This window comes from Miniopterus natalensis, chromosome 20, assembly GCF_054644295.1.
Source record: "Miniopterus natalensis isolate mMinNat1 chromosome 20, mMinNat1.hap1, whole genome shotgun sequence".
In the NCBI taxonomy this organism is placed as follows: Eukaryota; Metazoa; Chordata; class Mammalia; order Chiroptera; family Miniopteridae; genus Miniopterus; species Miniopterus natalensis.
Window position 1 is genome coordinate 20,754,615 of NC_142100.1, and position 26,164 is coordinate 20,780,778.

General features: G+C 43.2%; 1 protein-coding gene across 2 annotated transcripts in view; it reads left to right on the forward strand.

Annotated features, from left to right (window-relative positions):
- The window catches only part of CIT (citron rho-interacting serine/threonine kinase), a 121,871-nt gene that overhangs the window by 73,753 nt on the left and 21,954 nt on the right, over positions 1-26,164 (forward strand). For both annotated transcript variants that reach the window (XM_016201606.2, XM_016201607.2), the window contains exons 20-29: positions 530-639; positions 1,649-1,823; positions 5,556-5,753; positions 9,814-9,867; positions 16,079-16,276; positions 16,942-17,135; positions 19,571-19,706; positions 21,583-21,687; positions 25,176-25,316; positions 25,739-25,846. In XM_016201606.2, the coding sequence (XP_016057092.1) occupies positions 530-639; positions 1,649-1,823; positions 5,556-5,753; positions 9,814-9,867; positions 16,079-16,276; positions 16,942-17,135; positions 19,571-19,706; positions 21,583-21,687; positions 25,176-25,316; positions 25,739-25,846 (1,419 nt within the window). The remainder of the gene's footprint in view (positions 1-529; positions 640-1,648; positions 1,824-5,555; positions 5,754-9,813; positions 9,868-16,078; positions 16,277-16,941; positions 17,136-19,570; positions 19,707-21,582; positions 21,688-25,175; positions 25,317-25,738; positions 25,847-26,164) is intronic.

The following is a 26,164-nucleotide window of genomic DNA, read 5'->3' on the forward strand; positions in this document are numbered from 1 at the left end:
CACTAAAGGAGCCTCATGGGAAATTATATTTTTAACCATCACCCCTCCTGGTTTTTATGATTCCTTAAGTTGGGAAACTTTGATGCAGAGAATGTTGGACAGTAGTGGCTGGGTGATAAGGACTCACTCAGAAAAGGACAGCTCCATGGGTGATGAGAAGTATGAACTTGCAGATTCAAGTTCAAGGCTCCTGCAGGCTCAGGTGACACGTAGATGACGGGGATTGAATGAGGCCCGCTTACTTGCAGAATGTCAGGTTCCTGCATAGGTCCTTCTGCCTGTCTTTAACGCAGGCCATTTACCTAATGTGGGGACATGTAATCTCTGCTTTGGTAAAACAACTGAGTGCTATACTTTGAGCAGTAAGATCTGGGATCCTCAGGGTACAGGTTGGTTGAGTGCCTTGTTACCTCTGGTCAGACTGCCTGCGTTTCAGATGAGACCCTTACCCTGGCCCACATGGCCCATGTTATTCTCGTTCTGGGAGAACTGTCTATGCTTGCAGTTTCAAAGGTCCCCTGTGTTTCAGATGATCAATGCTATGGATTCCAAGATCAGATCCCTGGAACAGAGGATTGTGGAGCTGTCAGAAGCCAACAAACTTGCAGCAAACAGCAGTCTTTTTACCCAGAGGAACATGTAAGTATTCAAATTCTAACTGTGTGATTACACTTTGATCTCCTCTCCTGGGGCATAGACTGCATTCCCCTGTCTGGTGGAGCTGGATTAGATTTAATTACTTGTGTAGTTTGGCCCAGCCCCCTACTCCATACTTATGTAATCGTGCCCTCTCTTAAGTGGTCTCATTCCACCGTGTCTTCTCTTTTGAGCTAGGTTTTCTTAAGTGCTTCAAATTGCCATCAGATTATAGAGTGTTTTGCTCTCTCTAATGAGGCTATTTATAGTTTGCTTTTGGAAAGCAGCAGTCCTTGTTCCCAGACTTGCCTCCCGTAATTAGCCAGAGGTGATCTGTGTGTGCCCAATCGGGCCATCTATTTTGCTGTTATTAAGTTAGGCCCTGGGAGAGGAAGTTTGGGGTTTAGTAAGGACTCTCCATGTTCCAGGAGCACTTTGATCTTTAAATTACAATCTCCAGAGTGTGTTTTTTTTCCTTTAGCTAGCTCTTCAGAGAGCTTCTAAAACATTCCCATCTTAGTTTAAACCAGCCTGATAGACTACTTTTTGGTCTTTGTGTCATTCTGGTTTCTGATGCTTCAGAGCAGTCTGGTGGGGAGGTGAGCATGGCTCACAGAGGAGCAGAAGGACTAGCATTCCTTCTTCTCATCGCCCTTTCTTCCCCAGGGCCCACCTGAAAGAGTTGTTAGGGTATTCTTGTATTCTGAGGGGGCCCCTTTCTGCCTCCTATACAGACTCAAAAAAAAAGGGTCTACCAAGAGTGAAATGTTCGTATCTCTTGCACTCCCCTTGACCATACTTAATACCATAGGCGAGGGACTCCGAGCCGTGAGGATTAAATGCGAGGATCATGCACACAAGGCCAGGTCAGGTCAGAGCTAATCTGGGAGTGACCATGGTCCACTTACTATATGAGACACATCTCTTACTCTGTTTCTGTCTGCCCTTCCGAGCGGCCATGCTCACTTCTGACGAGACTGATTTTGCTTGTCCCTCTTACCACCCCCACCAGGAAGGCCCAGGAAGAGATGATTTCAGAACTCAGGCAACAGAAGTTCTACCTGGAGACACAGGCTGGGAAATTGGAGGCCCAGAACCGAAAGCTGGAGGAGCAGTTGGAAAAAATCAGCCACCAAGACCATAGCGACAAGAACCGTCTGCTGGAGCTGGAGACAAGGTTGAGGGAGGTGAGAGTGAGGGCGATCGCCCAGAGGATTTGTTGGAGGACTCGAGGTCCCCCAAACCAGCCAGGTGTCAGATATAAGTCAGTGCTCATGAGAGAGGCATTGTGCATGGAGAAGGGCACAGGAGTCTGGGTTAGACTCCCATCTCCATCTCTGATGAGTTTTCTAACATTGGGCAGGCTGCCTTCCCTCTGTGTGTCAGTTTCCTCATCTGTAAAGCAGCCATGAAAACGCATCTCCCTCCCAGGGTCATGTGGGGCTTATGTAATCGGTGCATCTTCACATGGGGACAGAGTGGTTCCTCCTTCATCTCGATTTATCAAGGGTCACGTGACCCAGCCCATGCACAGAGTTGAGCACAGTGTTGGCTACACAGGATGGCTTAATGACAGTGGCAGATTAAATGACACACCCAAATGTTAGGTTTGTTTGATGGAAGGTGGTTCTCTTCAGAGGTATAAGGAAGCTGGGAAGGACAGCCAGGTTTTTGGGAAGAAAGTACAACCTAGTTGGTTGTAACATGGTAAGATTGATTGAAGTAACAAAGTTACATTCATGTACTTACTCACTATGTATTTATTAAATGCCTGCTGTGTGCCAGTTAGTGGCCTGATAACCAGATGTGACAAGACAGACCCAGTCCCTGATCTTGGGCACTGTCAGCCTAGCAAGCAGGGTTATCTGGCACTTGTAGAGGTGAGACTGTAGTTCCGGAGAGTAGCTGTTGGAAGTGGGACATCAGGCTGGGAGTGGAAATACCGTGCTCAAATGTTTGTGATGGAATTCTTCAAAGAGCAGAAAGTCACTCTTAAGGAAAAGCCTGTTATGCCTGCAGAGGCCTGAGGACTAAACCTTGGGGAATACTCATGCTTAGGCATGTCTTAGTCTTAGTTTATACTGGAGTGTTAAAATGAAGCCAGTTCTCCAAAGGACAGGAGTTGTCAAGGTGTGGACCCTCCATTAGGACCACCTGGTATATCGATTAAAATGCAGATTCCTGGGCATCTTCCTCCCTCAGCCTGTTGGAATGGAATTGGGGTGAGGGGGGGTGGAGAGTAGGGGTTTGCATTTTTAACAGGCACCCCAGGAAATTCTTACACTTCTGGAGTTTGAGAACCATTTTTCTAGGTCATCCAGAAGCCTTAGGTGATGGTTTAACTTTTATCATCCAGGCGATAGTTTTACTCTTCAGTAAGTTTCACCCCCTACCTCCCCCCCCCCCCCCAGGGTCAGCTTTAAGAGTGTGAGTGTAAATAACTCAGGTAGATTTCTTTGAGCATGGGAACATTGGCTGGCTGTCCTGCCTTTTTGTTCCAGAAATGTTTCTCTTACCTCTCCTGCCCTGTGGCTGTCTAACTCATCTGGGCAATTAAAATGCCCCAGGGGAGGTGTGTTGCTTTGTTCTTAAATTAATACAGCTAGTCCCCCAAGGATGGTAGGAGAAATGTAGAATGCTTGTGAGAGGCTCAGGGCTATATTTGCTCTCTTGAGTTTAGGTTTAAATGTAACAAGTCAGGTCCACCTTCTCTTTGCCACCTGCTGCTATTGAGATGGGGGCAGCCTGGGGTTTGATTCACCTTAAAGGGCCCTAGGCTTTCCCCTACCCAGTATGTGCAGTGTTAGCTCTTCTCCAGCAAATCATGTGGAGTCCTGAACGTGCAGGGCTCCTGGGTTCTCCTGTCAGTGTTCACCATCCTCACCCACCTCCGCTTGCCTCGCTGTCACCTGCCTCTCATGGTTTTGCCAAGTGGCATCAGGAATTTCCAGGGCTGCTAGTAGATTCGCAGCCTGCTCTGAGGGCTCGCCTTTTAATAAGGCAAACAGTAAATAGTTGGAGCCAGGCTTCCTGGGTTTGAACCAGCCCCGCCCTTTTTTCAGTGTGACATTTACTCAGTTACTTGATCTCTCTGTGCCACAGTTTGCTAATCTGCAAAATGGAGGTAATCGTAGTACCTCCCCCATTGGGTTGTTATGAAGATGAAAGGAGTTAAAACAGTGCCTGGCTCATTGTAAGTACATCTGCCGCTCTCAAGTCACTGTCATTGCCATCACCATCATCGTCATCCTCACTGGAGAGAGATCACAGCCTTGACTTCAGCTGCCCCTGACTTACCAACCCACACCTTTCTCCAGTTTCTGACCCATCATCCCAGCAGACGTTAGACATCCCTACCTGATGCGTCCCTTGTTGCTCAAGTTCAGCACGTCAAGACTGAATTTCTTTTTTAAAAAATTATCTTTGTCTTTCAGTGCTGCCTTTATTTTTTTAAATATGTCTTTATTGATTTCAGTGAGAGGAAGGGAGAGGGAGAGAGAGAGAGAAACATTAATGGTGAGTCATTGATTGGCTGCCTCCTGCATGCCCGCCACTGGAGTTCGAGCCCACAGCTCGGCATGTGCACTGACTGGGAATTGAACCGCAGTCTCTTGGATCCTAGGTTGATGCTCAGCCGCTGAGCCACTCTGGCCGGACAAGACTGAATTTCTTAACTTTCTCCTCAGACTGGCTATCCTCGCATGTTCTCTGTCCTAACCAATGGTATCACTCTGTGTAATGGACCTGCCCAGAAACGCAGATTTCACCTTTGACTCACCTCTGTCCTTAGTTCCCTGCCCCATTTGAACTAACCACTAAATTCTGTTGGTTCCCTGGGCTCAGTGTGTGGTAAATCTTTCTTCCCTTCACCCATATGGCCTTTGGGACTCTGATGTTACCTTTTCTGGGGAACCTTCTATCCTCTGGAGCTGGATCTGATGTCCCTTTTGTGTCCCCACAGCCTTCCATGTTTAGCCATCACCCTGTGTACCTCTTGGCAGTCCCTGTTGCATAGTGAGCTCTCTGAGGGCAGCAAGCATCTCTTACTTGCTTGGTATTCAATGTCCGACAGAGTCTGGCTCCTGGGACAGCCTTGTCAGTGCTTGTTAGGTCAATAGATGTGCCATGATCTCCCTCATCTCCATGCCTTTGGTTGCCGTGCTTCCCTTGGATGGGATGTTCTTTCTTCTCTAAGCTGCTTGTTGGCTTCCTGTGTTCTCCAACACAGATGCAGGTACCTCTGCTACCCCCAGCTGTGTTTGCATCAGGTCCCTGCATGTCCTGACCCTTGCACTTGACCACAATATATGATAATGGGCGGTTTTCATTTTTCTTCTCAACTTGAAGGCAGATATTGCCTTTTATCTCCATTTTCCTTTTTACATAGAAGTTACTAAGTTTTTCGTATATGAATGAATGAAACGCTGAGTAGATAGGTTAGATGGGCAGATAGAAGGAAGATGTTCATGTGACATTAGTACTGGTCACCTAATGGGAACAAGTCAGAGCAAGAATATTTAAAATACACAGAATTCAGTCTGTTCCATTTGTATTCTGATTCAAAGGTATTCCTATTACTAATATGATCTTATTTATATCTGTTTACTTTTTAATGCTTTTCTAATAAGAGCACTTGTTATAATGTCCACTGGAGATTGTTGTGTGGTTTTCCTTTTGAAACCTTCCTGAGCGTTTGAATATTATAAGTAAGGGTTGGTTTTATATACATCCTCTCACATTTGCTTACTCCTGTCGATTTTTGAGACTCATAGAAGTCACACCTGTTTAGTTTTTCCCCCTCAGTCAAGTGCTGAAGAATTTGATTCCATGACCAAGTTTCATACAGACGTTGAACAGCAGGTCACATCCTGGCTTCCTTTACAGTTAAGGTCAACTGAGCATTTCTCTCTGTGTCTCAGGTCAGCCTTGAGCACGAGGAGCAGAAACTGGAGCTAAAGCGCCAGCTCACAGAGCTGCAACTCTCCCTGCAAGAGCGCGAGTCCCAGCTGACGGCCCTGCAGGCTGCCCGGGCGGCCCTGGAGAGCCAGCTCCGCCAGGCTAAGACAGAGCTGGAGGAGACGACTGCAGAGGCAGAAGAGGAGATCCAGGCGCTCACGGTAGGCCTGGGGAGTGGCCCCTCAGATGGCTGCTCACTCTTAGAAATTACAAGAGAGAAAAAAACGATCTATAGAGATGTCGAATGGGCAGAAATTGGCTTACCTAGGCCTCTCCTTCATTGGAATTAGTGTTTGTGATCAGTCGATAATATCTGAGCTTTCCTTAGCATCTCAAAAAGGTCTTCCTTTAGTTATGTATCTTCCCTCTTTTTAAAATAATCATCATTATTTTTTTTCTTTTCTTTTTTTCAATTACAGTTGACATTCAATATTCGTTTCAGGCGTACGCATCGTTATATTTTGAATTTAAGTTTTAGCCAAAGTCTGTTTACTTAGATCCCCCACTTTGATTTTCAATAATCATTAAACAAATAATAATCTTAAACTTAATGGTAGTCTTTCTACCATATTTCTAATTTGTTTGGTTAACCTTATCTATGTTCCTCTTTTTTTAAGTTGTAGATTCTGCTTTGTGTCTTATGTATGCATCTGGTATGATATGGTTTATTTTTTAAACTAGTTTCATTCTTAGAAGTTATGCTCCCTTTGTTGGGTTTGGAGAGCCCATCATCTGAACCCAATTGGGAACATTATTGGACAGTGCCAGGGTCTTTATGGACCAGTCTGGGACACAGGGACTTCCAGGATTCTGGGGCTAACATAGTAACATGTAGAAGGTGCTTGTGATTCCCAGATTTTCCAGGATTTGATGTCAAGTTCAGATACCAACAGCAATCTGAATTTCTGTTGTCTCTATGAGAACTTATTAAACATGGTTGATGCCACAAGCCCCCAATATTTGGTTTGTTTCAAAATGTATTGAAAGCAGTTTAGAAAGATACAAAACAGTGTAACAGGATAAATAAGAAAGAAAAGGCAAAGAGAAAATAAGACTATAGGAGGAAAAAATGGAGTTAGGAATGAAATGAATATTTAAGAGTGAAGGCAAAGGCTGGTACACTTTCTGGAGTTGGCTGGACGGGTAGGAAGACAGCCAGGTAACATTTCTTAGCTGCTAAAGGAGACACTTAAAAATCGAACCAGAATTATATGTAATGCATTGTATGATAATATTTCGTCCCTGTATGAACACCCAACCACTGGAAGAAAGAGGAGACGTAAGTAATTTAATCCACATTTAATGAGTCCTCATGTGTGTCTAGGGCTGTGTCATTAGCCTTTTCTCCCCGGGGTTGGCCTGTAGTCCCTCAAACCCTTTCACATTGGAAGAGAAAGACGTTTCTCTCTCTGCTCAGTTGGAGTTGGGGAGGGCGGTGGCCGAGCATCTTATCCTTCCCTTTGGAAGGAGGAGGGTATAAAATAGAGCCTGTGTCACTGCTGTTTATCTGTGGGGAAATTAGTCTTTAAATCCTGCCTTGCTGCTGGTTGGAATGTGCTGTGTCTAATGGCTGCTGGGAGCCTAGCACAGCAGCAAGTCATGACTTAATTTAGTCAGATGAGCTCACTGCCTCAGAGCATCTTCTCAGAAAAAAGAAAGAGACAGCCTTCCTAGGTCCAGAAACTAGGGCTCTACCAGGCTCACAGATGAAGATGCCATGGAAAACAGGGCTTCTTAAAAGTGATGGCAGAAAACTACCTTCGGCCAGACAGTTGTTTTAGAAGCCCGTCATGCAGGAATCCCAACCCCAGGTCAGTTGGCTTCCGATCAGTTTTGAGGCTATGGGTTTTTGCTCTCCCCGCCTTTTGATTACGTCCTATAAACCTGGTCATGGGCCACATGTGGTTGTTGCCTGAACGGCTCTGTTGACTTTTCTCTGAAGGATGTATTTTCTGAGAGAAAGAGGAAATTGTCACAAATGAAGTGCTCTGATGCCCTCTCTGTCATTGTTTGAGGCCCAAGTTCAGACCCAGCGTAAGCATCCATCAAATTAAATCAGCTAGATCTAAAATTGTCTCCCAGGAGGCTTGTCAGCTTCATAGCAGGCTGTTTTATCAATAAAAGGAAATAGTCAAATGGGCTATTATTGCTTATTTCTAAGAGGCCTCCATCTCTAGCCTGGGAAGGAGTAGTTACCCCATTTGGCCTCAGCCTCTGGGCCAGATTAGATCGCCTGCAGTTAAACTGAAGATCTGCATTGAAGGAGCTTGGCAGGGGCCCCCTGGGAAGCCATCCTTGGTCTTCTGCTTTCTTTTCCCCCACCCCCACTTTATCCATCCTGTCAGTTGCATTTGCGTTGAAATTGACTGGTTGAGATTGAATCAAGGTAGAGACCAATAGGAGAGTCAAATTTAAGCAAAAATCCATACTTTCAAGATGCTTCCATGCTTATTGGTGGAAGAGAGAATTTTCTGCCAGACCTTGAAATTTCAGACTCCATGTAACCCCGCCCTGTAAGGAAGAAGATTTGAGTGTGCACACTTTAGGGCACACAGGTGTGTGACGTGAGGGGGCGTCACTGAATGGTGCCTTGGGGTACAGGTGTGGCGTGAACCCTGCGAACACCAGCAAGGCCTCCAATCATGTTTCGTGTCCCTTCCTTCATGTTCTTTTATTGATTTGGTTAAATGACTGATGCTCAGTAATCAAGAGTCTAAAAAGCTAGAGACAGCAATGAAAGGAATCCTCCCAGCATCGTATGATCACAAGATCCCAAAGTCATCCTCTTTGATTTGTTAAAATTGTTAGTCTCTTTTTTCCCCCCCTTCCCTGTGCTTTAGCCAGGTAGTTTTCAGAAATCATTTGGCTACAACCCACCGAAGAATACATTTTACCTTGCATTTTTATACAAGGGAGCGCATATAGTGTATTTCATGGATTTTAAGGTATCTAAAATCAGGATGCATCTTATAATCATAGCCTGTACATGATTATATAGTCGTATAGCCATAAACATGTCATGGTTTAATTGATAGCACTTTTTTGTTTTGAATGTTACATAAAATTGTGATAGCCTTACAATTGAGAGCAACTTAAACTTGTTGAGTTTTGTTATCTCAAACAAATTTTCTACAGCAGGGCTTCTGTTTTAGAAAAGGTATATTCTGATGCTTTTAATTCTATCCCGTGTAGTCCATTTCATTGGATAAAACAAACCAAAAAACCCCCCAGTTGTCATGCTCTCCATTGGGTCACAGCTTGAAATAAAAAGAACTGCTCTAGCCACTCAGGTCTTGTTTTGTTCATCAGATGCATCAAACCCCTTCTTGCCTCAGGGTTTTTGCACATGCTGTTTCCTCTGCCCTTTTCTGTTCTTTGCGGGGTTGGCTCCTCCTGCTTTAGGTTTCGGTTTAAATGTCACCTCATCAGAGAGGCCTCTTTGACCACCCCAGCCAAGTAAGTTCCTTTCTAACCCCCTTATTCCCTTTTTCTGTTTCCTTTATAGCATTTGTCGCACTTTGTAGTCATGCGCTTATTTATGTTCTAGTTTCCGTCACCAGAATGAAGGGGTAGGCCCTACATGCTCTGTATTACCACAGTGTCTGGCATGTGGTATGCACTCAAAAAATCCTTGTCAACTGAACGAAACAGTTCTGCCTGTATATTTATTTCAGGATCACTCTGGGGTTTCTGAATCTCAGCAGCTTTTGATTTAAAAAAACGTTCCTACTTTGTCCTGGCTGTTGTCCTGTATGTATGTGTCTGTGTGTTTTTGTCTCTCTTGGGAGTAGGCTTGGTGGGGGAGGGTCAGTTAGAGGGAGAGGGAAAGGTTAAGGTTGGGGAATAAGACAAAGGAAGGACAGTAAAAACTTCATGATTTGTTGTATTTTTTTCTTCCACTCATCCCTAGGCATTAATGTTCAAATGTGTTTGTAAAAGGTAGGCATGTGTGGTCTAAGTAGTTCATTGTTGTATGTCAACTGTAATTGAAAAATAAATTACAATTTGTAAAATAGTTGTTACTAACACAGCATCATGTGTTCCTGTAACTTTTGTTTCTGATGTTGGGGATGACTTGATTAATTCTTCGAAAAAGTTGCTGGCACTGCTGCATCAGCATTTTTGGCTTTCTAGGCAAATGCTGTGCTCTTTATTGACCCGTAGCATGTACAATTGTATTCCTCCCTATGGAAAATTTATAATCAACTTCTTACCTTTTAGGCACATAGAGATGAAATCCAGCGCAAATTTGATGCCCTTCGTAACAGCTGTACTGTGAGTATTAACTAAAGATGATTAAAATAGCGTCACATTCAAACAGAAGAAAAACGGGACATCTCTTTGTGATATCAGTGACTAATTTTTGATACAGACTTTCAGCAGTTAATGCTTTCAAACTGATTTGACGTTTCTGAGCCCCAGATAACTTCAGTTTCTTGGGTTTCTGCCTGTTTTAAACATTTAAAACCAGGAGTGATGCACACAATTCTCACTGCACAACCACTAATAGGTTTCAGTGGCTGCAACAAAAGTCCCAAAGCAGCTCCCTGGTCTTCTCCAATGTGGAAGGTTCCCAGGCTAGCCCAAGCCAGAGATTATCCAGGTGGTAAGGGCAGGTATATGTGTGAGGCTTCTCTAGCCTGCTGCTTCTGCAGGGAGGAAAGATCTAGAAATTTTAACTTCCTAACAGGTAAAATCTGGCTCTCTACCATGCAAATTTGAAATCTAGGACTCTTTGGAAGATGTTACTTATATTGAGAAGAAGAAATTCTATGCACAGATAAGCATCATTCATAGATTATGTAATAGGTTAGGGTCATGGAAATGCAAAGTCTATTTTTTGCTCAAAAGGAAGGACTGACATAGGCCTCTTTCAGAAGACAAGGATGTTATCTTTACCCATGGTTCCACTGCCTGCCTTTTTGGTCCTTTCACTGCTTTATTGCTTCCTTAGTCCTCGGTGAGCTAGTCTCCATTTGCATTATTTGAGCCTGTGAATTTCCAGAGTGCCGCCCCCCATACATATTTTATTTTCTTGTAATGGTAATGAACTCATCCTTTCCTCCTTACCAAGAATGGGATATTAAGTCCTGATGCTTCCCCCCCCTTAGTTTAGGTATAAAGTGCGCACAGTAAAGTATATAAACTGTACAGAATTTTACATGTGTAGACAGCTGTGTAGCCACAACATAGATACAGAGCATTTTCCGCCCCCAGAAGGCTCCCTCATGTTCTCATCAGCATCCTCTGCCCAAAGGGTAACCGCTGTTCTGACCTCTGATACCATAGATCAGTTTTGCCTGTTCTTGAACTTCATTTAAATGAAGCTCTTTTGCCCGGCCGGGCGTGGCTCAGCGGTTGAGCGTCGACCTGGGATCCAGGTGATCGGGGTTCGATTCCCGGTCAGGGCACATGCCCGGGTTGTGGGCTCGATCAATGACTCTCTCATCATTGATGTTTCTATCTCTCTCCCTCTCCTTTCCTCTCTCTGAGATCAATAAAGATATATTTAAAAAAAAAAATAAATGAAGCTCTTTTGGGTTTAGCTTTTTTTTTTTTTGACTTAAATTGTCTCTGTGGTTCATCCATGTTGTATCTGTCAAGCATTTGTTCTCTTTCATTATGGTGTGGTGTTTCCAGTGTATGAATAGTTAGTTTATCCATTCTCCTGTCAATGGATATTTGGATTGTTTTTGCTATGAATAAAGCTGTTAGAAAACATTTTTGCACCTGTCCTTGGGTTACTATAAGCACTTATTTCTGATGAACATATACCCAAGAGCGGAATAGCTAGGTCATGAGCTGTGCCTCTTGTTTGACTCTAGTAGGCACCTGGCAGGTGGGTTTTGGTTATTTCCTGATGCTGATGGCTGGATCAGGGTGGGCCCGCCTTAGAAATGTCTGTTGATTTCCTCCATTCTCCTTCCTGTCCTCAAAGAGTTGATGAATTCTGTTACTGTACTCTTTTGTTTTAGTTTCTTTTGCCTTGGTTTCTTATTTTACACAAGAGTTATTTGCTTACATTACATACATAAATGATCACCAAATAAAGTATAGGTCTTTTTATGGCTGTGATATTTTTAGATTACTCTATGTTCCTAAAAGAAACTTGGGTGTATTTTCAATGTGTACATCAGTAATCCTTCATCTGGAGATTTCCTTTCTTCTTCTTTTTTAGTCTTTTTGGCATAAAGATTTTTAATAAGTTTTTTTACAGTTTTATTGAGGTGTAATTGGAGTACAAACCCCTGATGAGTTTTGAGATGTGTGTAACCTGTGAAACCAGCACAACACTCGAAATCATGAACATATCCATCACCCTCAGAAGTTTCCTTGTGCTCCTTTGTCATCCACGCTCCCCCACATTTTTAAAATTGGAAATTTAGTTTTTAATAGAATATGGCAATATGTAGAATGAATTCGGTTCCTTTCTTAACTTATGTAACTTCCAGACTCTCTTTATTCTTCAGATTTGCTTTTTCTGGAACAGTGACTTATAGTCCTTCCTCTACTAACCCCTGGCATTCTGTGGAGAAGCCTCTGGGGACCTCTCCAAGTGGGAGGAGGAACCGCACCCACATTTCTGCTAGAGCAGCTGCGTAGTTTAGGAGTCCAAACGTGCTCTCTGGTGTCAGGCAGACCAGGTTCACATTCTAAATTGGCCTCTTGGTAGCATATATGATGTTGTCCTCCCAAGCCTCTATTTCTTCATCTGTAAAATGGAGATAACATTGTCCTTGATTCCAGTGCATCATTGATTGTTAGACACATAACTTATTTAAAAACTGCTTTTTGGGGGCTGGGTGAGGCAAGGGAGACAGCTGCTTAGTTCCAATATACATTCAAACTTCAGAAACAATAAAACTCAGGAAACACTGAGTCATAGAATCAGAAATTTGGTAACAATACTACCCCATGGGGTTCTTGCAAGAACTAAATGAGATGATGTATCCAAGTGCTTGCACAGGGCCTGGTCCATAGAATGTGCTAAACAGTGTTGGCTACTATTATTTATTATATTGGATTTATGACATGAAAGTAAATCCTTTGTTTAGAAAAGGGTTCTGCTACTTAAAAAAGTTTGAAAGCCAGCCCTTATAGAACAACATTTGGCAGCAATAGTCAATCTCAATTATACTTTCACCAAGTTCAAAGCGACCTCAGTGAGCCCAGTAGATGTTCCTTTCTCGTTGGTGCTGTCCAAATCGTCTCCAGTAGGAAATGTCTTCCTTACTGTTGGGCACTCCTATGTACTAATTCAACTGACAGAAGCATCCAGTTATCAGCTTTTAGAAAGCTCATGAACAGTAAGATTTTCAAGCCCTGACCGTTTCTATATTTCGAAGAGATTTAAAAAAAGGATTTGATTCAATCTGGCACCTAAAACCCTACCTAAGTCTGTTTTGGAGGGGAGTTGGTGGGCAAACATATGACACAGTTTTAATTATGAATCAATCTGTCAGCTATGAGATTAAAAATAAATAATATGCAAATAGCTGCCTTCAAGAAAGAACCAGGCATTAAAATAGGACTTCAGTCCTGTGTCTTTGTAGCCTGATGCTCATTATCTGATGGGTTTCTTCACCTCTAATGGCTATTGAACATTTACTGGTCATGTTCCCTCTGCAGGTCTCCTCACTAGGTGAGAGGTTAATATCTATTTCTCAGAACCATGAGGTTTGCACGAAAGCCTTGAAAAGCTACAGATAACTCCGAATAGAGAATTTTTTTTTTGGACAAACATCATTTTTTTATATCCTGTTTTCTGTTAGAACTGCACCAAGATATCTTATCTGCAAAAACAGTATATAAGAAAGCTCTGGCAGCTCCTGTCTCCCTCATCTGTTTTGCTGTTAAGATGGAACCAGGCTTTCAGTTTATCTTTTTTACCCCCTATTTTTGGAGTGGAAAGGTTAACAGACCCTAATATAATAAAAAGATCATTTGCCCTTGGTGTGGAGAGAATATACCGAAGGCCACAAAGTGGACCCAAGAATTCTCCTTGTGCATTACCTGGTTCAAAATCATCTGTTATTATAAAAGTCTATTATTATAATTTTTTTTAAACCTTGGAGACCATTAATTTACTACTTAGTCTCAAGTCAGTTTAATATCTGCAAACTCAGTTGTGTGTGTATGTGTGTGTAACACTTAATACCACAATTCCAGCAACTTGAAAGAATCACAAGCTACACATGTTACGACTTGGGCAGGAAGAATGTACAGAAAGCCTGAGTGAGTTAAGATGCTTTAATGAGTCCTTGGGTGCTTCACACAAGCACATATTCCTTCTCCTGTCCGTGGGGCAACACAGAGACAGTAACAAAGTCTAGAACGAGTACTCATAAACTGTAAATAGGAATCAGATGTGAGACACCCCCACCCCCCAAAACCAGATCGCAACAGGGAAATAGAAGGACCCTTCCTGCTCCAGTGGTCCCATCTCAATCTAAGTGAGAGTAACAATCTTGGCACCTCATTGACTCTTTTCAAGTGTTTCTTCTGAAGCAATTTGTAATTTAATTTCAGGAGAAAGAGAAGAGGTGGCAAAAATGGATTCATAACAAACTGCATTTCCTTTTCATAAATTTCAAAGGAAGTGGGTACCCAAAGGCTTAAATATGTCTTCAGATGGCAAGGCGGTGATTTTGGCAATGCCTGTATTCCCAGGGGAACAGACTTTCCGTAGTCTCTGCTGCCCAAGAGATACCGTTATAATCTTTACAATGAAGCATCATGTTGGTCATTTTTATCCCTTGTATTTTACATGGTACATTAAAGTGGAATGGTATGCAAGACAGTTCAGAACATTAAAACAGTAGCAACAGAGGGTAGAGAATATACTGTGTATCTCCATGACACAGAAGGAGAAACCAACCCAGCGAAGTTCAGCATTGCTTATTTGGGGTTCCTGAATTCATTTTACTGCATAGCTTTCAGGCCAGTTTGCCTCAGTTTGTTTTTCTTTGGGAAAGAGGCAGAAGGAAGCATCATAGTTAAATAGAGATACCCACAGTCTAGTATGAAAACTATCTTAAGGAGTGTTTACTATATATCAGAAGGTGACCAGCTGAACTCTATCAGACGTTGTTTATTCATTACCTATGGTTTTAGGAGATTTAACTGTGTCACAGAAAGGGTTATACAGGGATCCCTATGAGGCATAAACCTGCAGTGTTTACCAACCCCCCATGAAGGAGCCTCAGGTAAGGAACTGACCAGATAACCTTTATTCCCCCTTCTGTAGCTGACAGCATACTTCAGACCAGTACATTAGGAATTAACATGACTTCTGACATTAAAATTAAAATTCCTAGACCATTTACTACATAAAAGTCCATCAGCTCAGTTAATAAAATGAAAACCTCTGTCTTCTGAGCCACATTGAACAAATGTACTTACTTGATGTTCTTTATTTCTGTGTGCCCGGGAAGATATTTCTTTAATTGCTTATCAGAGGTGGTTAAAATAGGGAATTAGTCATAGAAACAGTGTTAACATAAGTAACTCTACTCTTAGTTTGGAAATTCGAAGCAATTAATAACCATAGGCTTAAAGGCATTTCCTTTTAATTTACATCTTTTTTTGTTACATAAAATTTAATTTACTGCCTCTGTGCCTCATTCCCACTATTATAAGAAAATTGACCTTAAACTTCTGGAGTTTTGTGTGTTAGAGCTGTCTGCAAGTGCTGATACTGAGCCTCAGCAAAGAGACTAGGAAAGCTAAAAGCAGTGAGATTGAAGTCATTCTGCCATTGAGCGGGGAAATAATTTAGCCAAACCTGATTAAAAATCTCTCTCAGTAAAATGACAATTTCATATACACACCTTCCCATTTTTCTGATAGCTAACTGTATAATAAAAACCATTAAGTGGTGCCATAGTACAATATTGTAGTTTTGGGATCACTCTGAGCTTCCCTAAAGTTTCTTTTTCCTTTGTTGCATGAAATTAAATATATTGCCAGAGACAGTATTAAAATAACCCTTAGTGCCCTTCATTCACTCAGTCTTCCTCGATAAGAACTTTATTTTGCTTTCTAAGACTATCTCCAATTCTAATGTCCTGTAGATGGTATTGTGGGCATTTTAGCTTAATCAGCCGATTGTGAGACCAGTCTTCATTCCTTTCCCCAATTTGCTTTTTTCCACGTTATATTATTGTCCATGAACTTTATCTCATTTAGAGTTGCCCCTTATGTATGGCCTTCACTTTTGATTGATTTGCTTTTGCCATGTTTCCCGGATGAATCCTGAGTTAGAAAGAAGCGGAGTTTCCTCTTTCTAGCACAGCGTGGGTCAGTGCTCAGTGGGTGGGCACGGGGGCTTGGGTTCTGCTGGCGCGGGTGGAGTCAGCGCAGCAAACACGGGAGCCACTCATTGATTGTCACTGTCCCACAGCTTCAGAAACCCTCGGCTCCAGAAGCGGTTTCTCATTTACAATCAACTTGCTTGGCGGGTAACCGGATTCCTTTTATCTTTTAGGTAATCACAGACCTGGAGGAGCAGCTGAACCAGCTGACGGAGGATAACGCTGAGCTCAATAACCAAAACTTCTACTTGTCCAAACAACTCGATGAGGCTTCTGGCGCCAACGATGAGATAGTGCAGCTGCGAAGTGAAGTGGACCATCTCCGCCGGGAGATCACGGAGAGAGAGATGCAACTCACCAGCCAGAAGCAAGTAAGGACGGCAACAGTGTCAGAGATCCCTGGTCCCCTCCGGTCAGCGTGAGTGCCTGGTGCATCTCCCAGGGTCCCAAGGCTGAGCCTTGCCAGGAAAGGGCCTCTTTCTCATATTCATGTCTATGTTTCCAAGGCTTGGGGGGGTTTTTAACAATGGCTTTTAAAATTGTGTAGTTCTTTGTTTTGACTTTAAAAAATTAAAAATAGCCCTGGCTGGGTAGCTCAGTTGGTTAGGGCATCATCCTGATAGTCCAAGGTTGGATCTCTGGTCAGGGCACATAAAAGAATCAACTGATAAATGCATAAATAAGTGGAACAACAAATTCATGTTTCTCTCTCTCTCCCTCTCTCTCTCTCCTTCTCTCTGTACCTCTCTCCTCCTCCTCTTCCTCTCTCTCTAAAATCAATTTAAAAAATTTAAAATAAATTAAAAATAAAATACACTGCTCGTGGTCTGTTCCCCCTGGCCTTTCTCTGGGGTGGCGGCAGAAATAGCCCTTCATCCATTCTCGTCCGGTCCCCTTGGTCAGTAGAAGGAAAAGGTAAAAACTGTATTTCTGGCTGTAGTGAGAAACGGGTGCTTTTCTGAAACTGATCAGACAAAGGCCAGATCCAGGAAATCCTCATTTGACACAAGGCACAACTCAGTGGTATGATTTGCAGACGATGGAGGCTCTGAAGACCACGTGCACGATGCTGGAAGAACAGGTCATGGACCTGGAGGCCTTGAACGACGAGCTGCTGGAAAAGGAGCGGCAGTGGGAGGCATGGAGGAGCGTCCTCGGTGACGAGAAGTCCCAGTTTGAGTGTCGGGTTCGAGAGTTGCAGAGGATGCTGGACACCGAGAAGCAGAGCAGGTGGGACTTTCTGTTTGTAGAGAGCTGACAGCAGGTGACTACAGCAGGATCACTGGAGAGTTATGAACCCCGATTGTCCCAGCTTGCCCAGGACTGAGAAGTTTCTTGGGTCAGAAGACTTTCAGTGCTAAAACTGGGAGGCTCTTGGGAAGACCAGGATAGGGTGGTCACCCTAGTTGTAACTGGCCAGTGTCACTTGGATTCTGTGGCATTAGCTGGTGTCCATTTACCCCGTGGAGAGACCTGGGAGTCAGAGCAGGACAGATGTCTCAGTGTTTCATTTGCAGAAGCTCTTTCCTCAGGTTTCATATCATGGCGATCATATAGCAAGACCCATCACCATTTTAATCCTGGTCATGGGCAGTGCTCATCTCCCTTCTACCCTGGGTTACTCAACCTTGGCCCTATTGACAGACTGGGATGGATAACCCTTTGTCATGGAAGCTGCCGTGTACACTTGGATGTTGAGCATGCCCCCTGGTCTGTACCCACTGGATGCCAGTAGCACTCCCCTCCTCAAGTTGTGATGACCAAACATGTCTCCAGACATGGTCCATGACTCCTGCTTTACAAGAATAGTTTAGTTTTTTCTCTCTTGCTAGGAAAATAAGTTCAGGCAGTCTTCTTCCTCTGCTTTCTCACCTTTGTTTCCAGCCCCCCGGCATAGAACCTCTTCCTGCCAGGGTGAGGACAGTGCAGGCTGTGTCCTGCAAAGCTCCTGGCGGTGCTGTTCACACCAAGATAGCACAGATTGCAAGATTTATTAGGATAGTCTCACACACAGCTCATGGCAGGAAAGTGTTTTGCTCTAACAAAATTGCTCTATTACAATGGTTTACCAATAGATGGAAATAAATGGCCTTGAAGAACAGGTGCCTTTTTCCAGTTTACACCAAGGCACCACATACACTAGAGTTAGCCCCATGCCTTCATGCCTGCACAGCTGAATCCTGTCCATCCTTCATAACCTCGCCAACATCACCTTCCTCTGAAACTTACCTTCCTGTGATACTCCTTACGCAAGACAAACTGTACATAGAAATATCTATCATTTAGTTGGACTCTGTCAGACTCATTTTGGTATTTTCACATTTACTTGACCATAGGAGACTCAACTAAATGTGTTGGATGTTATAGTCTATGTTAAGTTAGTTAAACTTGAAAATATTAGAGGCTAAAGATGATAACCCTTAAATTTCAAGAGAAACTGGTAGAAATATCCCATTTTGGACATCCCCCAACTCAGGGTATTTGCTGATGTGAGGGGCTGCTGGTTTAACACCTCCTGTTGTTTCCTTCACAACTCGGTCCCCCGAATCTTCAGGGTATGTTCTGGTTGCATTCACACAGACCCCCTCTCTCTGCCCTTAAGTCCAGCTCCCAGCTGTTTCTGAGTCCTTCAGAGACAGTTTTGGAGGCTGACTTCAGCATTAAGAAATACACAAGCACTCAGGGGAGGTATAATCATGGGGTGTGCTTAGGTAGATATTTTATGTATACTTTCAGGGGCAGTTATAAAGCGTCTCTCCCCACCCCCCACTTTGGTGCTGTGTGGGATACCGAGATGAACATAACCTAATTCTTAATTCCTGTCCTCAAGAGGCTAAGCGTCCAGTGGAGGAGATACACTATGCATTCAAATGTTTATCAGCTAAATAGAGAGCGGGGAGGGCCGGGAAAGAAGTACACTTGTGCTTTAGATACAGAGCCAGGAGAGGTTACTTCTGCAAGGAGAAGCTGGGAAAGACTGTGGAGAGCGTGGCCTTGGAGTGTGTCCTTAGTTGCTGAGGCGGGGTGGGGTTTGCAGGGCAGGGGAGGAGAGCGTTGCCTGTGGAGGAGCTTGCCACACGCCCAGGTGTGCAAGAGGTAAAACAGAGACCTACATGGGGAAGGGAAGTGATTCTTCCAGTTTGTGTGTATTTTTTCTTTTCTCTAACCTTGTTTACAGATACATTCCTCAGATTCAAGTTTTGGTTTCCCGATTAATACACACAACACTGAACGTCTTGTCTTGTATATACTTTAAGGGGAAGAAATGTTTGCTCAAATGGGTCTCCCATGATCCTCTGTACCTGGTCGTCCCTTCACTGGGACCTGATTCCATTTCCACTCCCATGGGAGGGTGTGACAGTTTTGACACATCCCATCAGCCCAGTTGCATTTGGAAAAATGCCCTTTCTGTTCAGTCTTTCCAAGCGAATCCTCACAGGAAATTTACTTTTTAAGAGTATTTTTACCCAAAGCCTTAAGTGGGTCAAACCTTCGCTCTGTAATAAGTCAGGAAGCAAGACATAGTTTGGAACTAGGAGTCAGGGTTGGGCATCTGTCCAGCCCGCAGCCTGTTCAGTTGCTCGTCAGGACTAGAGATCGGCCAGCTTCCTTTCTCCAGATCCATGAGGATGGGGCTTCTGAAAGTGGGCCTGTTTCTTCCACAGGGCAAGAGCCGATCAGCGCATCACCGAGTCACGCCAGGTGGTCGAGCTGGCTGTGAAGGAGCACAAGGCCGAAATTCTCGCGCTGCAGCAGGCTCTCAAAGAGCAGAAGCTGAAAGCTGAGAGCCTCTCTGACAAGGTCAGCGCCCGTCCCGCCTGCCTTTTAGGAAAACATTCTCACTTCCGACTTGTAGAAGGCGTGATTGATAAAAATTCAAAAGCAGTCTACGGTCAGTGTATTTCATAAATAGGCATTTACTCATTCCAGTCAAGTTCCACAGTTACAGATCACCATGGGACACCCTTGGGTGGCAGAAGTGTGGTGGGTGTGGTAGGTACTGGTGTATCTCAGTCAGTCAGTAACTTCTTAACATCTCCCTGTCTGGGCCCCTGAGGTATGAATTTTGGTCTGGGCATACAACTCTCATTTTCTGGCACTTGGTTTCTAGAAGGCTTTATGGATTTAATGTTGAGCATCCTCGGGAGGTGCTTGGTGGCAAGGACTCATGCTCACTCCATCACTGCAATAACAGGCAGCTCTGTCTGTCCGGGTTCCAAGTCCAGGGACATGATAGAATCTGATGACAGTGCAAGTCCTCAGTAGTTCACATTGGAAATATGTGTCCTGTCCACGTAACACTCCTTGTCATATTTACAAAGTGGTAGATCAGTGATTTGGAGATTTTTATCTAATAGTCTTTAAAGAGATTTAAAATAGGTGCTTCATTGTCATAGATAACAAGAGTGAAGATCAGAGAAATTTCGTGTATACTCACAGACACTCTTTCATACACACACAGTCATCTGGATTTTGTATTTTGTATGACTCTGTTATTTCATGATTATAAAAGGAATTACTTGAGGTAATTGTGGAAGACATAGAAACCACAGAAAATAAAAGAAAAAATGACTGTAGTCCATCACCACTATTAAATTGGTGACGTTATTTGTAGCCTTTTCTTTGCATGACATGTTTCTGTGTACACACAGACATTTATAAATTTAGGGTCTTACTATAGAAACAGCTTTACATCTTTTTTAAAAAACAACAACACATAACTAGGGGCTTTTCTTGAGTTATCGAATATTTTTTGAACATGTAGTTCTAAAAACATCAATTCCATGGAGGTACTTACTTTAATCATTCCACTTGTATTGGAAATTTGAGCTCCTTCCAATTCTTTTGTTATTATAAATAACAGTGGTGAACATAAATCTTTATGGACATCCATGATTATTTTCTTACTAGAAATTTATAGAAATACAATGATTAGATTCAAGGCTAGAGCTTGCCACTCAGGAATAATCCTGAGTTCCTGGGCACTGTCTTATTATTTTTGTAACCATGATGAAAATAAAAATATTTAGAGGTAAGTGAACCCTTTTGTGTTTAACTTGAAGAATATTATTTTCTATTTGACCGTTCTTAAAATATTCTGTAGCAAAGTCTTACCCATCCTTTAAGGCTCCAGACATTCTGATACCATCTCTTCTTGATGACTGGTAATTCAGGATGAATTTCTCTTCTTCATACCTCTCATCAAAATTAACATCTTACGAAGCAGTCTCATTACTCATGTATGTGTCTAGTTAAGGGCCACTCTCTGCCTTTGTGACTTGATGTCATGTGCTTGAGAGAGCTTGTCAATCCTTTTATCCTCAAAGCCCCTGAAATTATCCTGGGCAAGTAGTAAGTGTTCAGCATATGAATATTATTTCATTTAGCCACAGCATGTCAGATAAGTAAATCCTTCAGTGCTCATTCTCTTAGAACTCGTCACAGCTCTGTATACGACCCCCCTCACAAATAATTCCTGTCCTCACAGAAATGACCCGCATAAGGCTTGTCTCCGACATAGACTTTTGCGGTACACTTTTAAGACACAGTATTTGTGTTCTGACCTTTAGAACTTGGTTATATTCTTTACATGCAAAGGTTTGTGGATATTTGCAAAAGTTGTTAGCATCCAACATTCCTAAATGTGCTGTCACGGCCAATTTTTCCAAACGTCTAGCTCAGTGACCTGGAGAAGAAACACGCCATGCTCGAAATGAATGCCCGCAGTTTACAGCAGAAGCTGGAGACTGAGCGCGAGCTCAAGCAAAGGCTGCTGGAGGAGGTGAGTGGGACCTGCCGCCCAGAGCAGGGTCCGAGAGGAGAGTCTGCTGCATTTTGGCGGTCGGGGCCAAGTTAGGTGTTCACATTTTGCAACTGGAAGTTCCGAGGAAGAGTAAGGTGGCCACTTCTTACTTTCTTGAAGGTATTTAACGTGTTAAAGTGTCACAAAAGGCCCGAGGGCCTCTGTCATTTGTGTCTCCCCCACACGGTACTTAGTAGAATGTCGAGCCCATGGTGAGTATGTGCCCAGAGGGAGTTTATTCAGTATGTGAGTGCATGAGTGTTGAGTTAAATTGTTCTTAATATTCAAAGTCTATTAAGTTTCCAGGCTGATGGAACATCCATGCAGATTCGCTGGGCACACAGGGCAGAGACTTGATCAGATTATGCTGAGGACCAAGTTTCATGAATACTTTTGAACATTTGGTTAATTCAATTAAAAAATTATGCCCTGCTTTTGAGACACAAAATGAAAAGCTCACATGATCTCTTAAACCCATCCCTTATGCTATTTCCTATACTCGTAGCAGAAATCAGAAAACTGCTAATGAAAGCGGCAGCTGCTTCCCACTCCCAAGCAGAGCCCGGCGTGTTGAATCACTAATGATTCTGCTTTGTTCATTAGAATGGACCAAGCAGTACAAAGATATTTACAGTGAAGTTGGACTCCAAGAGGGTTCTGCTGAACCCACAGTGAGCCTGACACTTCAGTTAACCAGAGTGCCTCTCCTGCTTAATTGAGGTTTTAGCATGTGGTACCCATAGCTGCCAAAGGGCTCTGCTGGTGGAAATAATATTGCTGTGCTGTTAAGTTTGAAAAAATGGGGTGAAAATTTTGCAGGTGAATATGGAGTGTTTGATAGAATAATACTTTAAAAAATATGGGCGGGATTTTGGGAAAGATCAGGAGATGGAGCCGGTGACGGTTGCACAACAAACAATGTGAATGTATTTAGTGCCACTGACCTGCACACTTAAAAATGGTTAAAATGTTAAATTTTATGTGCTATATATTTTGCCCCATGAGAGATCTAAGTAAAATTAATTATATATATGGGTGGGAAGTTTACTAAAGGCAGCACTAAGAACAATATGTAGAAATTTAAAAGTCTACCTGGTGGTCCAATAGAGAGTTGTGGTCTTTTATCTGGAATGAATAGGCAATGTCCCTGCTTTAGGCACATGTTGGAAACAGAAAGAACAGAGATAATCATTGATGTTGCCTGTCCTATTTTCCTTCCGAGGAAGGAGAGCTGGCCTGACAGCTCCATGCTTTGGTCCAAGGTTACCTGGTGAGTCAGTGACAATGCTAGGAATAGAACGCTGGAGTCCTGATTCAGTCCCCCCATTGTCACTTCTAAACCACATGAGAACACTTCCAGTTTCCCAATCTGTACCTCACCGATAGATTTTTGAGCGCAGACACCTGGCTGACATTGAGTTTGAGGCAGATTTCACTGAGAGTTGAAACTTTATCCCTTCATCCCTGCCCGTAGCAGACTTTATTAATGGATCTTTCTCCCAAATATTTCCTCTTGGGCCCTAAATGGCCCCAGAAGCTTTTTCAACAAGTCACTTTACAGCCACTATTAGTGCATTGGAAACATAGCTAAAGCCTTCCTTTCAGTCTAACACAGACCAGGAATAGCCTCCATTTGCCTCTCTCTGGGGAGCAGGTAAATGGTTTTGAAAAACATCTTATTGATCACAAGTGTCATTCTTACTTTTATTCTGTTATGGTAAATAAGCAGCCTGTTTCTTGGAAAGTTAAGGGACGGTTGTTATGTTTATTCTAGAAAAGAATCTTGGTCCTGGCTGTCACCAAACACACTCTTGTTCCCAGAGCTTGTTTCTCTGCTTCCTAGTAATTTATGTTGTCCTAAAATAGTGGGAAGAAACTAAAGAGGGTAATTTGCAGAAGAAATCACTGGTGCTGCGGGGGTTGGATAGATCCCTTGAATAGGTTATCTTAGCTGTTTTCCTTTGGTTTTTTAAACAAAATTTATTTTAGGAGGTTCTGTGGTTCGATTCAGAAATTCCAGGTTGGCTCACAGGCCAGGTGATCTTTGGTTAGTAACAGGACCTCCTGTCTTGTGGAGGATTGATAGGGGAGAGGCTGGTGGAGTAGGTGGGACTGGAAATGCAGATGGGAAAGAAAGGAGAGCACCTGGGCTGGATGGAGGGAAGAAAGAATGACAAAGGAGGTAGAGAGCACTAAAGTTCATTAAGCACCTACTGTATGCTCAGTACTGCACTCAGTATGTCACCCAGTGAGGGGAGATGTTATACCCACTTTCAGATGAAGAAACTGAGGCTCCAAGAGGCAGTATGAGCTGCCCACGTTCATATGACTGATAAGTGTCAATATCAGATTTAAACCAGGGTCTCTCACATTCCAAAGCCCAGGTTCAGTTCCTTATGCTGTGATGCCTCAAGGAATCAGGTACCTCTCAAGAGAAGGGCAGAAAAACAGGCGGTGGGAAGTGAAGAAAGACAGAGAACGTCAGCAGTCTGAGGTCGGCAGTAGCTCTTGGCCTGCGGGGTCTGAGAGCACTGACATTGGCCGGTGTCTGCCGGAAAACCCCCGTGGTGATGTGTTTTACTCTTTAATAACTCTCTGTCCTCAAGTCTGCAAAGGATATAGGCTACCTGGGAAGGGAGTTTTTGGGTCACAGCAAGTGTGGTTAGACTGTAACCCAAGGGTTGGAGGAGATCAAGCAGCATCTTGTCAGGATAGCGGCTCCCTCCTGCTTTTTACACAGGCATTTTAGGAAAGAGCCATAAAACCAGTATCTTTACAGCCTGCCCTATTTTTTAGTTGACTTCCATTGTAAAACTTAGAGATATTTCCAGCACAGAACTATTTCCAATATACTAAATTGAAAATTTTTGGGGGGCCTTACCAACACTTGTACTGAATCTGGGATCTTCCTTTTCCTTCTTCCGCACACTGTAGAAATATCTCCTATGATTGTGGCTACTGTGTGCTTGTAGGGGCCTCTCAGCCTGGGGTCCCTTTAAGTTGGAGGTGATGGGATTCCCCTTTGTTCATTCCCCGTGGCCTGGACAAAGTAATTTCTCCTAATAGCAATTGAGATCTCAAAACCAAAAAGTAAGGACAAACTGGAACTTACTTGTCAAGGCACTAAGTCACACAGCCTTAGAAGTCAACTCGGATGGCTCACACCCTTAAATACCGAAGTAGCCTTCATTGCAGCTCTGACTGGGGAGCCAGACCCAGCAGCCTGAACCTCCCGTTATGGCAGGCACCCTGTGACCTACTGGCCTTCAGAGGTTTCTGTGCAAATTCATTTTAACTGTGCATGCATCATTTTGGAATAGGAGACAGTTGGTAATTCTGGAATGAGATGATTTCAGAAGCTGGACTCTCGGTGCCAGGCCTGAAGTTAGTTTGGTAGTAGGAACAGTATGGGAGCACGTTGTGTTGTGAGTGGCAGCGAGCCTTTCTCCGGCCTTTCTTCCCACTAGCAAGCCAAATTACAGCAGCAGATGGACCTGCAGAAGAATCATATTTTCCGTCTGACTCAAGGGCTGCAAGAAGCTCTAGATCGGGCTGATCTGCTGAAGACAGAGAGGAGTGATCTGGAATATCAGCTAGAAAACATCCAGGTGAGGATTGGCAAAGGGAATGCTCTTCAAAATTGTCTGTAGAGGAAAGCCTGATGGCTGAGAGCCAGTTGGTGACGTGGTCAATATACTTTATGTTGTGCATTATTGTGTATTTTTCCCAGTGTTTCAATACGAACATTTCCAAACATCCCGAGGAGTTGGGAGACTTCTATAACGATTACCCCTGAGATTAAAACTTGCTGTTTTTACTTTTTCACGTCTATCCTTCCGTCAGTGTCCCCCCCCCCCCCCCCCCTGCCGTTTTGGGCATAAGAATAGGACTAAGTACATAAATACTTACTGAGTGTGCTTGTGTTGAATTTTCATATGCTAGTATCCTATCGACTTTATTTTTTATAAAGTGCCAGATTTAAAAGTATACTTTCTGGGTCTGAGGTTGTTTTTGTTTTCATGAATTTCAGGTTCTCTATTCTCATGAAAAGGTGAAAATGGAAGGCACTATTTCTCAACAAACCAAACTCATTGACTTCCTGCAAGCCAAAATGGACCAGCCAGCTAAAAAGAAAAAGGTGGGTCAGGACGTTTGGGAAGTGGGGAGCTGGCATTTTGCCTGGTCGTTATGATTCAGTGACAGCCACAGTGATAGAAAATCCAGGGGATATGGAAGAAAACAAAATGTACATTTTCTTATTTTACTTTGGGTTGAAATGTAGCTTTTCAGATAATCAGAATAGCGCTTAAAGAGAAGATATCATTATCAACTCTGTACTTTATGTTCATGGCCTTTAAAATAATAGTGTCTGTCACTGTTAGGGGAATGACTTTTTTTTTTTTTTTAACCTAAGAAACTGGGGTGGTGATGATAACACAGAGAAAGGTTTATACAT